The sequence below is a fragment of the Cricetulus griseus genome, chromosome 6 (assembly GCF_003668045.3).
Source record: "Cricetulus griseus strain 17A/GY chromosome 6, alternate assembly CriGri-PICRH-1.0, whole genome shotgun sequence".
Lineage (NCBI taxonomy): Eukaryota > Metazoa > Chordata > Mammalia > Rodentia > Cricetidae > Cricetulus > Cricetulus griseus.
This window is the reverse complement of record NC_048599.1, coordinates 106797413-106811856: the sequence shown is the minus strand read 5'-3', so window position 1 is coordinate 106811856 and position 14444 is coordinate 106797413. Positions and strand designations below refer to the sequence as shown.

Genomic DNA, 14444 nt, shown 5'->3' with positions numbered 1-14444 from the left:
AAAAATGACAACGCTTTTGAATAAAACACGTGAAAAACTTCAATAAAGCTCATTTTCCTGCACTGCTCCAGTTCACACTGGTTTTGCTTTGGTGTTTAAAGTCATGACCATAATAAATGCATAGCTCATAAAGTTGAAGTGCCATTCACTTCACAGGACGGTCCAATGGCAAACACACCCCGTTGGTCACCAAAGCAGCCTCATACATGCTGTTGCACAGTCATTGTGAAAGAAAGGCACATCTCGTAGCATTCAACCACAAATATTCTATTATGCACTTCTAGTTAACTTTAGAGTTAACCGGGCTGCCCACCTGGCACTTTCTAGTTTGGGCGACTATTATACATATCTACCATTATTACCTAATCCTCAAATTACTGCACCTCAAATAACCTGGCCCAATAAAAACAGACAGGTAGGCCACTGGAATTGAAGACCCTGATACAACCCACACATCTATGAACATCTAATTTTTGACAAAGAAGCTAAAAATACAAAATGGAAAAAAAGAAAGTATATTCAACAAATCGTGCTGGCATAACTGGCTGTTAGCACGTAGAAGCACACAACCATCCACACTGAACCTCATAGAAGAGAAAGTGGGAAATACACTTGAACACATAGGCACAGGAGACCACTTCCTAAATAGAACTCCAGTAGCACAGACACTGAGATTGACAATTAATAACTGGGACCTCCTGAAACTGAGAAGCTTTTGTAAAGAAAGCAAAGATCAAGGTCAACAAGACAAAAACGGCTCCCTAAAGAATGGGAAAATATATTCACCAAACCCACATCTGACAGAGGACTGGTCTCCAAAATATACAATGAACTGAAGAAAGTAGACATGAAACTAACTACCAAATATTCCAGTTAAAAATAGGGTACAGAACTAAACAGAGAATTCTCAACAGAACAATCTCAAATGGCAAGAAGACACTTAAGGAAATGCTCAACATCCTTAGTCATCAGAGAAATGCAAATCAAAACCACTCTAAGATTCCATCTTACACAGATCAGAATGGTTAAGATAAAAAAAAAAAAAAAAAAAAAAAAACAATGACAGCATATGCTGGAGAGGATGTGGTGAAAGGGGAACACTTCTCCATTGCTCGTGGGAGTGCAAACTTGTACAGCCACTGTGGAAATCAGTATGGCAATTTCTCAGAAAACTAAGGATCAACCTACTACCTCAAGACCCTGCAATACCACTTTTGGGCATATACCCAAAGGGGGCACATTCACACCACAAGGACATTTGCTCAGCTATGTTCATAGAAACATTATTTGTAATAGCCAGATCTTGGAAATAAACTAGATGACCCTCAACTGAAGAATGGATAAAGAAAATGTGGTATATTTACACAATGAAATACTACTCAGCGTTAAGAAACAATGACATCCTAAAATCTGCACACAAATGGACAGAACTAGAAAAGAATCCTGAGTGAGGTAACTCAAAACCAGAAAGATAAATATAGTATGCACTCATTCATAAGTGGATACCAGACATAAAGCAAAAGATATCTAGCCTACAACCCATACCCCATAGAAGCTTTAACCCTCTTCCACAAACAGATGGATGCAGATGCAGAAATCCACAACTAACCAATGGGCCAAGCTCCTGGAGCACAATCGAAGTGAGGGAGCAGCAAAAATGTGAACCAAGGAATCAAAACCATGATAGGGAAATGCACAGAAACAACTGACCCGAGCTAATCAGAGATCACTGATTCAGGTCTGACAAATGGAGAATCTGCATAAGACCAAACTAGATTCCCTTAATATAGGTGACAATGGTATGACTGGAACAATATATGAGGCCACTGGCAGTGGGTCCAAGATCTAACTCTAATGCACAAACTGACTTAGTGGAGCCCATTCTATATGGAGAGATACTTTGCCCAGCCTAATCATGGGTGTGGGGGTGGAAAGGTGCCTTGGTCCTGCCTCAACTAGATGATGAGACAGACTTAGATTTCCTAGGAGATGCCTTACCCTCTCCAAGGAGATGAGAGGTGGGGTAGGGTGGGGAGGGAGTGAGGGGAGTGAGAAGAGAGGAGGGAGGGGTATAGGGATTGTAAAAGTTAAATAAATAATAAAAAACAACGAAGAAAAAAATAACTCAGCCAAAATACAGGAACATGTAACACAGGAACATATCTTAATACCTACCTATATTTAAAGCTCTTCCTGGAGCAAGAGCCTAAGAAACTCATTGACCTCTCTATTTTCTTTTTATCCTATGCAGACATTTTCCTTCCTCACTCCCCTCAGCCAGCTAGCTCATTTTCTAGGCCTGACAATTTGGACCAAGACCTGAGACCTAAGATCCAGGGTCATCTGTTTCTGGTATCAGGTTCTTTTGCCATGATACGCTTCTAGAGGAAAAACTCAACACATCCCTGGGCACTCCTTGTTCAAGTCAACCGAATCCAATGGGCAATGGGATACCTCCCCAACTCAGCTGACGTGATACAGCACGGAAACAGTATCTTGACTGCAGATATACTCTGAATTATCACCATACACTCATGTGACTGAATGCCTTCCCGGCCCCCTGCTGCCAGCCTTTCAGATTATCAACCAAAATGCAATGACTAACCAATGTTCACAAGTAAGGAAATTGTTTTTGCCTTGAAGAAAATTATGATTTTTAGCCCTCTGCACATAAATGGCCTCATCCTATGCACCTTACACCAAGAGCATCAGGGGATCTGAGACTTCAGAGCAACCTCCTTCCCTCCCTCCTTCTCTCCCTCCCTCCTTCCCTCCCTCTCTCCCCTCTCTCTCCCTCCACCTCTCTCTCTCTCTCTCTCTCTCTCTCTCTCTCTCTCTCTCTGTGTGTGTGTGTGTGTGTGTGTGTGTGTGTGTGTGTGTGTGTGTGTGTGAGTGTGAGTGTGAGTGTGTGCGCGTACCTGCATAGATTACAGAATTTTAAACACTGGCTAGAGCTCCTCACAGATCAGCCTCCTACCAACACAACCACAGGGGCAGCATAAAGGCAGATCAAACGGGGTGGGGAGTTAGCAGAAGATTTCTGCCAGCCTGCCTCACAGGCTCACAGGCTTCCGCCATGCAGCACCACAGTCATGCACCATTTAGTTTGGGGATCCATATCCCATACTCTTGCCTTATCTAGGTTGTGTCATAGGTGGTCCCCCTCCCTGCGTAACAGGCCTCTAAAGCCTAAGGGCATGATAAAAACACAGGCCACTGGAGTTATCAGTTGTTCCTTGCACTATCGAGGAAGCTAAACGGAGACAGGAAGAAAGGAGGTCCTCCGTGGGCCTATCTGTCCGTCATTCATATATTAGCAATTGGTTTAGCTGCCTTCTTGCAAGGTATAAAACAGTAAAAACCTGAAAATTCTATTTGCTGAATCAAATATTCTTTCCAAAAAATTAGACCCCTTTAGAGCTAGTCTATAGCTCAATAGAGTACAGGTATGATCATCAGCACCAGAAGGGGGAGGAGAGGTATGGGGAGAGGAAGGGAGCGTGGGTGGGTGGGGGGAGGTGTGGGGGGGGGAGAAAGTCTACTTCTCAAAACAGTGATGAGGCTATTATTCGAATTTCCTCCTAACAGTTTTAACAGTTAAATTATCCAAGCTTTCCCCAATGCCCCAAGTTCACTCACATAATTAGGAAAGACATTTATTTAAAAAGTCATTTGTTCTTTTCTCAAAAGGTAACTCGTGTATTGCCCAAGGATGGGCAAATTAACATAATGAAAACTTTGTATCCAATTCTTCCTCCAGCAGGATCCAGTTCTGATTCCCTTAACTGGGTCACAGCCTATGCAGAAGTGTATTTAGAGCCAGGCTGCTGAAACCATAACCTGTACATGGGGTCATAAACTCAGCATGGAAAAGCCCAGGTTCTACAGCACAGGTCTGGGGCAAGGCCTAGGAGGCTTCCCCTCGGTGCTTATGCTGAGACACGAGGAACCCGGCTTTGAGTGGCAGAACTTCAAACTGAGTTTGGAGGTTGGCAAAGTGTCACAAGGCAGAGCAAAGGTCAGGGAACAAACACAAATGCCATGAGGGCCATGAAGGAAGAAAGGTTGCCTAGCTGAGCCCTGAGCTGAGAAGAGGAGCAGGGAGCAGAGATGGAACAGGGAGAAAGTAATATTCAAACAGTTGGGCCTCACCAGGGCAGGAAAAAGTAAAAATCGTCCACAGGGATGGAGAACAGAGTGTCAAAGTTGGAAGAAAAAAAAAAAAAAAAAAGCTAACAGAGGTCAAACTCAGGCAGCACGTGCCAGAGATGTAGTTATGGACAATTCCAGTGGCTCCCCAGAGTCAGTGGCAAGGACTTTCATGTGTCATCAAGCGCTAACCAACAGGGCATCGGCTCCAATCTGCTAATGTAGCTTCACTAGAAACGCATCAATCACAGGCCAAGTTTCTAAGGAGTAAGCCCAACCTAACTAAGACAGGGCAACCCTGAAGCAGATGACATAGCAACAACCCTCTGCCATATGGAACAGATCAAAGGACATCCAACAAAGGACACCTCATGGCTGAGGCAAGCTTTGCAAACAGAATGACACATACATCTTGGTCTCTCCTCTCCACCCCTCTCTCTCAGATAGGATCTAACATAGTCAAGGCTGGCCTCAAACTCACTATGTAGCAGTGGTAGGGATGGAAACCAGGCCCTTCGTTGTGCATACCAGACAAGCACTCTAACAACTGAGCTACACTGCCAACCTGACACAGCCCCCTTAAATTTGGGGGGAGATATATAAAAAAAAATGTGTATAAAGTTTACAAAGGATTTAGAAGGGGGTAAATTTCCCAATGCCAAATGAAAAAATTAATGCAGTATTTATAAGGGATTTTGTTATATTGGTATATGATCTTTATTCTCCCCCCCTTCCAAATTCTTTGTCCTGTAAATAGCACTATACAAAGACGAACTATAGCTACAATCATTTGATCCTCAGAAAACTGTAAGAATTGCACTTCCTGGCATGCTGGCGCATTCCTGTAATCGAAGGTGATTGGAGCTGGAGGATCTCAGCCTTGAAGTCAGCCTGGGCTATATACATAGACCCTGCCCCATACTCAGCTCCCCCCCGCTCTGCCTCTTAACCTCCTCTGCTACTCTGGCAGGGTATTCAGCCTCTTTGGAATCTCACTTTCCCTTCCTGTAAAATGAGGTTAATACCAGTCTCTACTTAGGAACAGTGTGGGAAAAGGAAAGGGGGATTTGCCCACCCCCTTGCAGGTCTAGCATGTAACACTGTACCTAGACAATAACCCAGGGTACCTGCTGCTCAGTGCCCAGGTCCCTCATCTGCAGGTGAGTATCTCCATATTGGTCACTCCCTGCAAGGGTTAGCACCCGGCTCAGCTTTAAAGGCATAGAGTTGACCCTGGAAGCTTGTTCACCTGTTCCTGGAGAAGGTTCATGTGACTCAACCACTGGCCCTGATGACTCAAGGAGTTTCCTGTAATGCAGTATAGGCCGTTTAGCTAAACACAGATGGGGACATGGGGGGAGCCAGGAGCCAGCTTCACTACTGCCACTGGATCTTTGCCATCTGTGCTTATTAAACATGTGGTTCATTTATAACCCCTAGTTATACTCTATAAATCCTGGTAAGCTGCCTCAAGTGTTTTCTTTTTTTTTGGGGGGGGGAGTCTAATATATGGACATGCAAAGAGTGAAAAAGAAAACTAAGAATTTGAAAATAGGAGAATTAGGAAAGATATGAAGTGTATGACATGTATGAATCTTACCATCTAAATGCAAGTGATAGAAAAAAAAAATGTATCTTTAAATGTGATGTTCTCCAAGTACGTAAATAATCCCTTAAATGACATGGGGATAACCAAGTTAATCAAAACACTTCATCAGGAAGAGTGATGACTTGACTACCGCTCATAGCTAACCACATACCATAAAGAGAAGGGTTTAAAATGAGTAAGAAAAAGGGCTGGGGGTGTAGCTGAATTGGCAGAGTGCCTACGAAGCAGGAAGCCTTGGTTTCCACCCCAGCACCACAGAAAACTGAACATGGCTCTACCTAGTGACTGAGGTAGAAGGATCAGCAGTTCAAGATCATTCGCTGCTACCTACAGAATTTTGGGCCAGCCTGGGCAAATGTGAGACACTATCTCAAGAACAAATTAGTGAATTAATTTCAAATCAATACTAATTGATAGGAATACTAATAAACAAGCAATTTTTAATGCTTGCCAAAAAAAATCAGAAGATCAACAGAGCTTTTACAAGGGCAATGTTTTCTTCTAGCTGTCACTTTCAATCATAAAAATGTCACATTGATTTTAAATGATACAGTATTATGAAGCAAACCCTTGCATTTTTAGGAGAAAATATCAACAGAGAAAACCCAATTCAAGGAGTGAACCAAATCTCCTATCATCTACTGTTACAAATTAATCAAAAGCTGTGCTCTGCCAACAGCCTCAGCTATTATTTTCCTGTGGTTTGGTATCTGAGTTTAAGGGAGTACATTCTAGTTGACAGCAAGATTACAAATAGGAAAGTTCTAGATATTTTGGAAACAGAAAGAAAAAAGAAAACTTCCATAAGAGAAGCAGGAATTCTGCACCAGCTTAAATCCGTGTTGGGAAGCTTTGAAAGTGGAGCTGTGTGTGTCACAGGGTGGAGTGTCAGGGCCGTCCAAGGTTGGAAAATCCCTCGGGAGTGGCAGGGAATATCTGCTCACAGACAGAACAGAATGTACTTCACGAGGTTTACAAGACTGATTGTGGAGACATGAAACTGTAATATGTATAGTATGTATAAATCACACACACACACACACACACACACACACACACACACACACACACCACACAATGTTCTAAGGTTATCACCCTGGAACCAGGATAAGGCTCAGCTATCTACCTACAACTGTCTGTGGTCGGGAATACAAAATAGTCAGGTGGATGAACAGAAATGGGGAATTTCCCTGGTCACTGGCTTGTCAAACTCCTGGGAACCAAGAAGCTAACTGCTAGAAACTCGACAGGCTTTCCTGGCAGACCCAGTGACCAGGAAAGTGAGGTGAAACCTGACTTCTCAATGAGGAGTATCCTGTCCAATGCCTGCGTACAGGGTCCCAGTGGAGTTCTGCCCCAGGGAGAGACCCATCCCCAGCTTTCTATACCTTTCTCCCGCACACTGCACAGTGCTCATTTTGCAGGCACGGCTTTATTCTCTTTGGAAAACCCAAATCAAAATAGAAAAGAAGGCAGTAGGAAAGGGCGAAAGCATTTGTCTCACTCCAAACATTGTCCAGAGCTCTAGAAAGATGACAAAGGTACAGAAGAATGAGACATGGGGTGTGGTTTGCTGAGAGTACTTGTCCAGCATGCCTGAGACCCCAGGGTTCAGTCCTCACCATCAGAAAAAAAGACACAGATGACTCAAGATGCATTCGATGTGATGTGCCGTCCCCATTTCCTCCTGTATATATGAACATGCACTAGGGAGATGTGTTCCTGTGCATATGAACATGCACTAGGGAGATCTGCTCCCATGCATATGAACATACACTAGGGAGATCTGCTCCCATGCATATGAACATGCACTAGGGAGATCTGCTCCCGTGCATATGAACATATACTAGGGAGATCTGCTCCCGTGCATATGAACATGCACTAGGGAGATCTGTTCCCATGCATATGAACATACACTAGGGAGATCTGTCCCTTCTCGTATATGAACATGCACTGGGTAGATCTGTTCCTGTGTATATAGGCATGCTCTAGGTAGATGTGTTCTTCCTCTGCATATGAACATACACTAAGTTGGTCTCTGCTGCTGACAAACATAAACCCAAAGAATTCTCTTTTGCAGTGTTCATTTTTATTCACTTTTTGAAAAATCAGACTTAGCCATCTTGGCAAACTTTTCTAATTGCATTGAAATGCATTAAAATGTAAATTCAATTATTAGTATCTGAAGAAACTATGACATAATGTTTAAATATGATATTCTAAAACTAAAAACTACTTTCCAACCAAATTATACATATTTATTAGCTAATATGTCCAGAACTACAGAAATGAATTTGCTTTGCATATAAGTAATTATTTTCTAATTTCTTTAAAATGTTCCCATATTTTCAAAACAGCAGCATTGTAACTAATGTAAGTCTCTCTGTGTTACTTGGGGCCCTAATGTGGCGGCGGGCGGAACACAGGTGGCCGGCGGGAAGAGTTATGATCGTTACATAGCCTCCTCTGACTCCCATTTTCAATCCTGCCTCCAATGGGACAATACTTGAAAAAAAAAAAAAACATGCAAACACTAAAACATCTGAAAATAATTGCAAAGCTGAATGGCAAGAAAGTAGAAACATGCGGTTGAGACCTAAAATGTGCAAATGGTGCTGCATGCAGTGAGGTGGGCATGCAGTTTTCTCAGTGTGGCACAGCGTAAAAGACTACAGTGAACAGCCACAGGCGATGTGTCCACGGCTGAGGAAGAATAAGCTGGAGTGTGGATAGACAAGTTACCAATCAGAAGATCCATGCATTCAAACGGAATTAAAAACTACTTTCACAGATGCAAAAGAGAAAACACACTCAAGACACTGTACTGTTCAGAGGCCAACTCGAGGGGAAGCTGGAAGCTTTCTAAGTACAATAATTCTCATACAATAAAAAAACAAACATGACTTGAAAGGGGAGCTAATACAGCACAGGCAAGGTTTGGGGTTTCTGTGGGGGTGTTGCTTGTTTGTTTTCTTTATGCCTCAAACAAAGGGGGGATTCTGCTCAGAGGGCCTCAGATCTCATGGCTGCAACACAGAGATGGGAAACCTACATCTCATTATGGTCAGAGGCTAATTAGCCCTCTCAAAATGATCGTGAAAGCAGGGAACCATCCGAGGCTTCTGCTTCTCCAAAACACTCTATAATTCAAAGCTAACTGATGATTCTAAAGGGGGGGGGGGTGGAAGGAGGGCAGAAGGGAGAAAGAGAACAGAAGATAAAGAGAAAGGAGATACAGTAGCCCAGCAGCAGAAAGCAATGTTTTTATGCTGAGGAGGGGGAAAAAAAGGAGTCTTGATTAATCGATGAATCTTGTCTGAGGCAGCAAACTCAGACTTTACGAGGATGATGGAGAAGGAGAAGGACAAAACAGAGACTGGAAGGCTTTCCTTCTATATGCAGGGAAGAAGAGGGCACACTGCATGCCCCAATCTATCTACTTTGCCATAGACTCTCATTGCCACAGCACAGCAACTGCAGACAGTGTAAACACAACTAACCAGCAATTTGTATTGTTGTTTAAAGTGATGCTTCGAAGAGTATGTTCTTAAAGAACTAAGCTTTAAGGGACCCTTAATTTCTGCCATCCAGTATGCTTCTCTTTGAATGAAAGAGAGTGAGGTGAAAGAGAGTTCTCTCCCCCCTAAGGAGCAGTGCTGGAGGGTAAGTGGGAAGCAGGCATGTCCTCCCGCCCTAGGACCTTTTGTCCTCTACCACAGTGCTCAGCAGCCATCATCTGTATTGTCATTGTTTCCTTTCAAGTGACTTTGTTCACATCTGTCATCCATCACAAACTAAAATCATTACATAATTTCATCATGTAACCCCTGAACTATTTTTTTTTCCTTTCTTTTTTCTCTCCTGTTCCTGCTGCCTTGCTCTCTTAAAGAAACAAGTGCTTCAGCTCCTGGGTGAGGGTCTCTCCTATAAGGTACAGATTGAACTGTGCATTCAAGGGCACTGCTGTACACAGGTGGATGAGGAGATGAAGCTGAGTCGCCCGGAACTAAACCAAAGACGGGGCTGAAAACATAGGAACTCAAGTAAGGAAAAAAAAAAAAAAAAAACAGGTTAAAGCCTAGGATTCAAGAAGATGCTAGGCATGGTGGCACCTATCTACAGTCCAGGCACTTCAGAAGCTGGGGTAGGAGGAGTAAAGTGTAAGGCAAATAATGGGGTGCATGATGAGATCCTGTCAAACAACAAACAAACAAAAACAAAACAGTCAGAGTAGCTGATGAGTCAAAAATGTGCAGCAGCCTGTGGATAAAACAAAGGACAGCATCCTGACGGCTTCGGAAGTTGAATTAGAAGGTAAATAAAAATGAATGCTACGTTTATGGAATTTATTTTATCATCTGGTGAAGGTCTGGAAAGACAGATGCCTTCAAAAGAGAAATGATTAATTCTCCATTTACATAATGGATTTTAAGAAAACTCAAAGAGTCCTAGAATAATGTTCCTAAGCTTTGAGGCTGACCACAAACTAGGGAAGCAAGCCTTTTTCAAGAAGCTCAAAGCTTCCTCCAACAGGAGCTCACCAGTCTGCATGACAATGGGTCAGACACACTTAGCAAGCCTTAAGTTCCCCCTGGAGAGCAGGCAATCTGAGAAAGCAACTGGAAACCAACAGAGGGAAGAGAAAGGCAGCCACTGCTCAACATCTCACTACTCCTCTCCCCACATGAACAGACTAGTCCAGGGTTTCCCACACAACAGGGACATCTAGCTTCCAAAGCAACTGGAAAAGGTGAAGGGAACAAATTCCTGCTTCACAACTGAAAGTGTCTTCCATAGGTGATATGCTACTTCAAATTGCCATTTATGCCAGTATCACTGTGGAATGGACAAATGCAGTAAGCGTGGGATCATCACGTCTTAGAAGTGATCAGAGCGCATGAAATGTGTGAACTGAAAACAGAAAGACATGAAGCACAGAGCAGCAATACACCTTCCCCGCCACAGTCATTTCATCCTGACCGGCTATATAGTCAGTCACAAGCAAACTCCAAAATGACAAGAAAACTGCAAAAGGACACAGAGAGAAAGCACAAGTTTAGAATACTAAAATATCAGTCAACACTTGAAGGAAACCATTCACTTTGGATTTCTCGCCTCTAGTTACTGCTGAATTACATAAAACAAGGTTTTACATGAACAACCAGCCTTGAAATTCCATACACATACCTGCAACTTAACCTTCGAATAGACTAAGCACACTAAAGAAATGATGTTGAAGTAGCTATCAAACAGATAAATGCATTTTTGTATATTCAACCAGCTTAACCCTGAAGAATTATAGCAGAACTCATTTCAACAGGTAAGTTTAAATCAGCAGTTACTCAGCACCAATGAACTCATCTGACATTTGCTTTCCCCCTTACAGGCCCTTAAACACCTTTAACAACTTGTCTCCTTCTTCAGCAAAACCTGGAGCCAAGACCATGACCACAGTCAAAGGCACAGTGAGTCTGTGTGGTCAACTGTCCAAAACTGCTGTGTGTCATCACATCTGGCTCCGCATGTAGGTTCCCCTTATCATGGGACAAGGGCCATGGACTCCCAGACAGAACTTGGGATGGGGAACAGAGCAGGGAGTACCGGTCAGGGGGTAAAAATTCCTTGGGGGAGGGCAGATGTTCCAAGAGCTAGTAAATAGTTGATAATTGTGACTTCTATGACATAACGCTCTCACAAGATAAAGACCCCAGTGGCCATTGTTTCTTCTAAGAACAATGGTTTCCAGTTAACACATGGCACCCTCTGTGAGATGATACAGTGCCCCAACCTGGAGATAATACACACTCATGGAATTAAAGGATTATTAGGATACCGGATGTCCAAACACTGCCAAAATGTGAAACCATAGGAATAATAAAAGTGCAAGCAACAGCAGTACTGGAGGTCGAAAGGGCACAGCAACTCTGTTCCACACAAAGAGCCTGTGTCAATCATCTGGACCACAAAAGCAGGCTGTACTAATGACCTGGGGCAGGCTATACTCTAAATCCTTAATTATTTTTGTGTGAAAAAATTAGAAATCGCAGTATATCCTGAAGGACCAATGCCATTCCTTCCACCCTCTCTAAATAATACCAAAGCCCTAAAAGGGCAAAGATTCAAAGTAGTAAAAGACCGAAGCAATACATTTATTAATTTAGCATGAAATTTGAAGTTTTCATCATTTTATTTTATTATGTCTATTACATTTATTTTATTATACTTAAATACGTATGCATGTATTCTGTGCAGCTTGGGCACTACAGTGAGAGAAGAGGTCAGGAAAATAAGTTGACCACTGCTAACAGACAACTCATAAAGACCGATGGGGCCAAGTACAAAGGAATAAAGAGCCCAGCCCTTAACCAGACAGCTAAGTTGCCTACAACCTGTGATGCCATGCTTACTGTCCTAAGAAACGGAAGAAAGAGACTGGAATGAGGAGGTCTCTGCTGGCCTCCAATCTAGCCCTAACTGGGCCATCATACCTGTTTGCCAAGTGTGATAAAAAGCTACAAACGGCCTTGGGTAATAGGAGCATGAAAGGGACCAGACTACAGCACAGGCGCAGCCCAAAAGCTGCTTCCAAGGCTGCAGTGCAAAGATACTCAAACTGTACAAACTCTAAATACCTGGCTGGTAGTCAAAAGGTGGCTAGGGCTCCAACAGAGCACCACCATGAAACACCACCAGCAAGCTCTTAAGGGGAGTTTCAAACAATGCGTGAATGTTAATATACAGTTCACATGCAGAAAAAAAAATGCACCCTCATGCACAGCCACAGAATTTGAAGATTCCTAAGAGACCTCTGGGATCTTACAATTCAGCTCTCTCTTAAAATTACCCAAAGCTATTAGACCATGCCACCCAAGTTAAAAACAAGTTAGTGGCTACAGCAGGACCAACTCTCTCCACATTTTATTCAATGCTTTTTCCACTCAGGGAAGGTGACCTTGTGGACTGGTGAACGACAAAGGCACAATTGTATTGGTCACTACAGTTAGAAACAGGTAAGTCCTATGCAGGAGCAAAGCCCATGTAAGCAATGTACAGCTGAAATTTCGAGGGGGGGGAGATGTAAGTGAATGATGTTTTTAAATGAACATTTAATTGCAGAAGCCCTTGCTTTAATCGGGGCTTTGGCTGGCAGTCCTTTGCTTCAGTCCCAGTGAGATCTATGCATTGTGCAACCTGGTTTAAAATGGAAGATCTGGAAAAGTACAGCTTTTGCCTTGAACTTTATTTATACTATAGTGTACTGTAATTAGCCTGAAATAAAAGCTATATTCTGAGGAGGGACAAAAAGCTCTTGTTAATGGCATTCCATTCCCAGCGTAGAATAAAACAAAAGGCTTCTTTATGTGGAGCCAACTGTCATTATACTTTGTAGCTTGTATGGTGCTGCTGGACTAATATTTGTGCTGGGATTAGCGTCGGGATAACCCATCGGTTAACTCCTCCACTGCAGTTTTATCCTGAAATAAATGGCCAAAAAGGAGAAAAAAATAAAAAACCTGGCAGCCAGAATGACAACTATATTTATGAGATTAAAGTCTAAAATCCTTCACAGTTTGCTGGGTAACTAATAACCATTTGCTAAGCTGTTCATTTAATAATGAGTCAGTTAAGCCCAAAGCAAATGTCCCCTCAACCAACCAGCGCTACTGCTATATAGTCAGACCCACACAGACAAGCTCCAGTTGTGTATGTGCGTGCCTCATTTCAAACGAGAAACACAAGGTAACCACAAACGAAGGGGGGAAAAAAACCCAAACCTAAATTTGTGTGTGATTTTGCGATCTATAAAAGCAGAAATGACTTAAAAATACTTCTGAAGGAACCCACAGCTGTGTCACGAACTCTAAGATAAGGCCCAGGAGAAGGCCGACATCTGAACTCTGGGGTCAGAAATCCCATGACCTCAGTTCAGAGCACGGAAGGTGTTCCTTTGTTGTATAAAACAAGAGTGTTACACTGAGGGACCACTGGGGCTGTGCAGCCTGAACACTGTGTATCACAGCCACTTATTCATGTGGTAGAGAGTAGTCGCTCAGGGGAGAGGAGAGGAGTGTGGTTGATTCCCGAGAAACACTCCCCACCAACACTAAGTTCTTTTCTCTCACCCAGCCACCCTGGCAAGCCCAGAGTCAGGAAGAGCAAGCAGGCAGCAGGCATCCCCTTCCCTTATACTCACTAATAGCTCATCCATACTCGTCTGGCATTTTTCCAGGTTGATGCGCTTTATGGCTACACGTTCTTGCCTGGGTTTGCACAGTGCTGCCTGGACCACAGCAGTCGCTCCACTACCTGTAACAAAATGAAAACAACAGCTATCAAAAGGCACCAGTTTATTGCTGCTTATGCACCTCTCTTTTTAAATGTCTGTTATTTTAAGTCTCTGACTGAAGGTATTCAAACGTTACCGGTGACATCTTCAATGAGTCCCTTAAGTAAGTCATAAAATGGTTATTTAGAGGAGGAGGGTTTCCAGGTGTCTCTATGAGGACATAGGGACAAGCAAAGCCAGCACATCTCTGCTTGAAGCGGCTACGACCCTTAGGTTCTGAATCACTTCAACTATACGTGTATCTCGGGCTCTCCCTCCACTTTAGTGCAACCCAAGACAGTTCTTCCTGGGCTACTTCAGGACTTCCACCAGGTCCTGAGATTTAGCATCCTGAACACT

At 43.1% G+C, this 14444-nt stretch overlaps 1 protein-coding gene across 1 annotated transcript in view; it reads right to left on the bottom strand.

The window, feature by feature from the left end:
• Window positions 1–14444, bottom strand: part of Stk39 (serine/threonine kinase 39) — a 269282-nt gene that overhangs the window by 192678 nt on the left and 62160 nt on the right. Inside the window, exon 2 of the mRNA XM_027420256.2 lies at window positions 13953–14065. Within this exon, the coding sequence (XP_027276057.1) occupies window positions 13953–14065 (113 nt within the window). The remainder of the gene's footprint in view (window positions 1–13952; window positions 14066–14444) is intronic.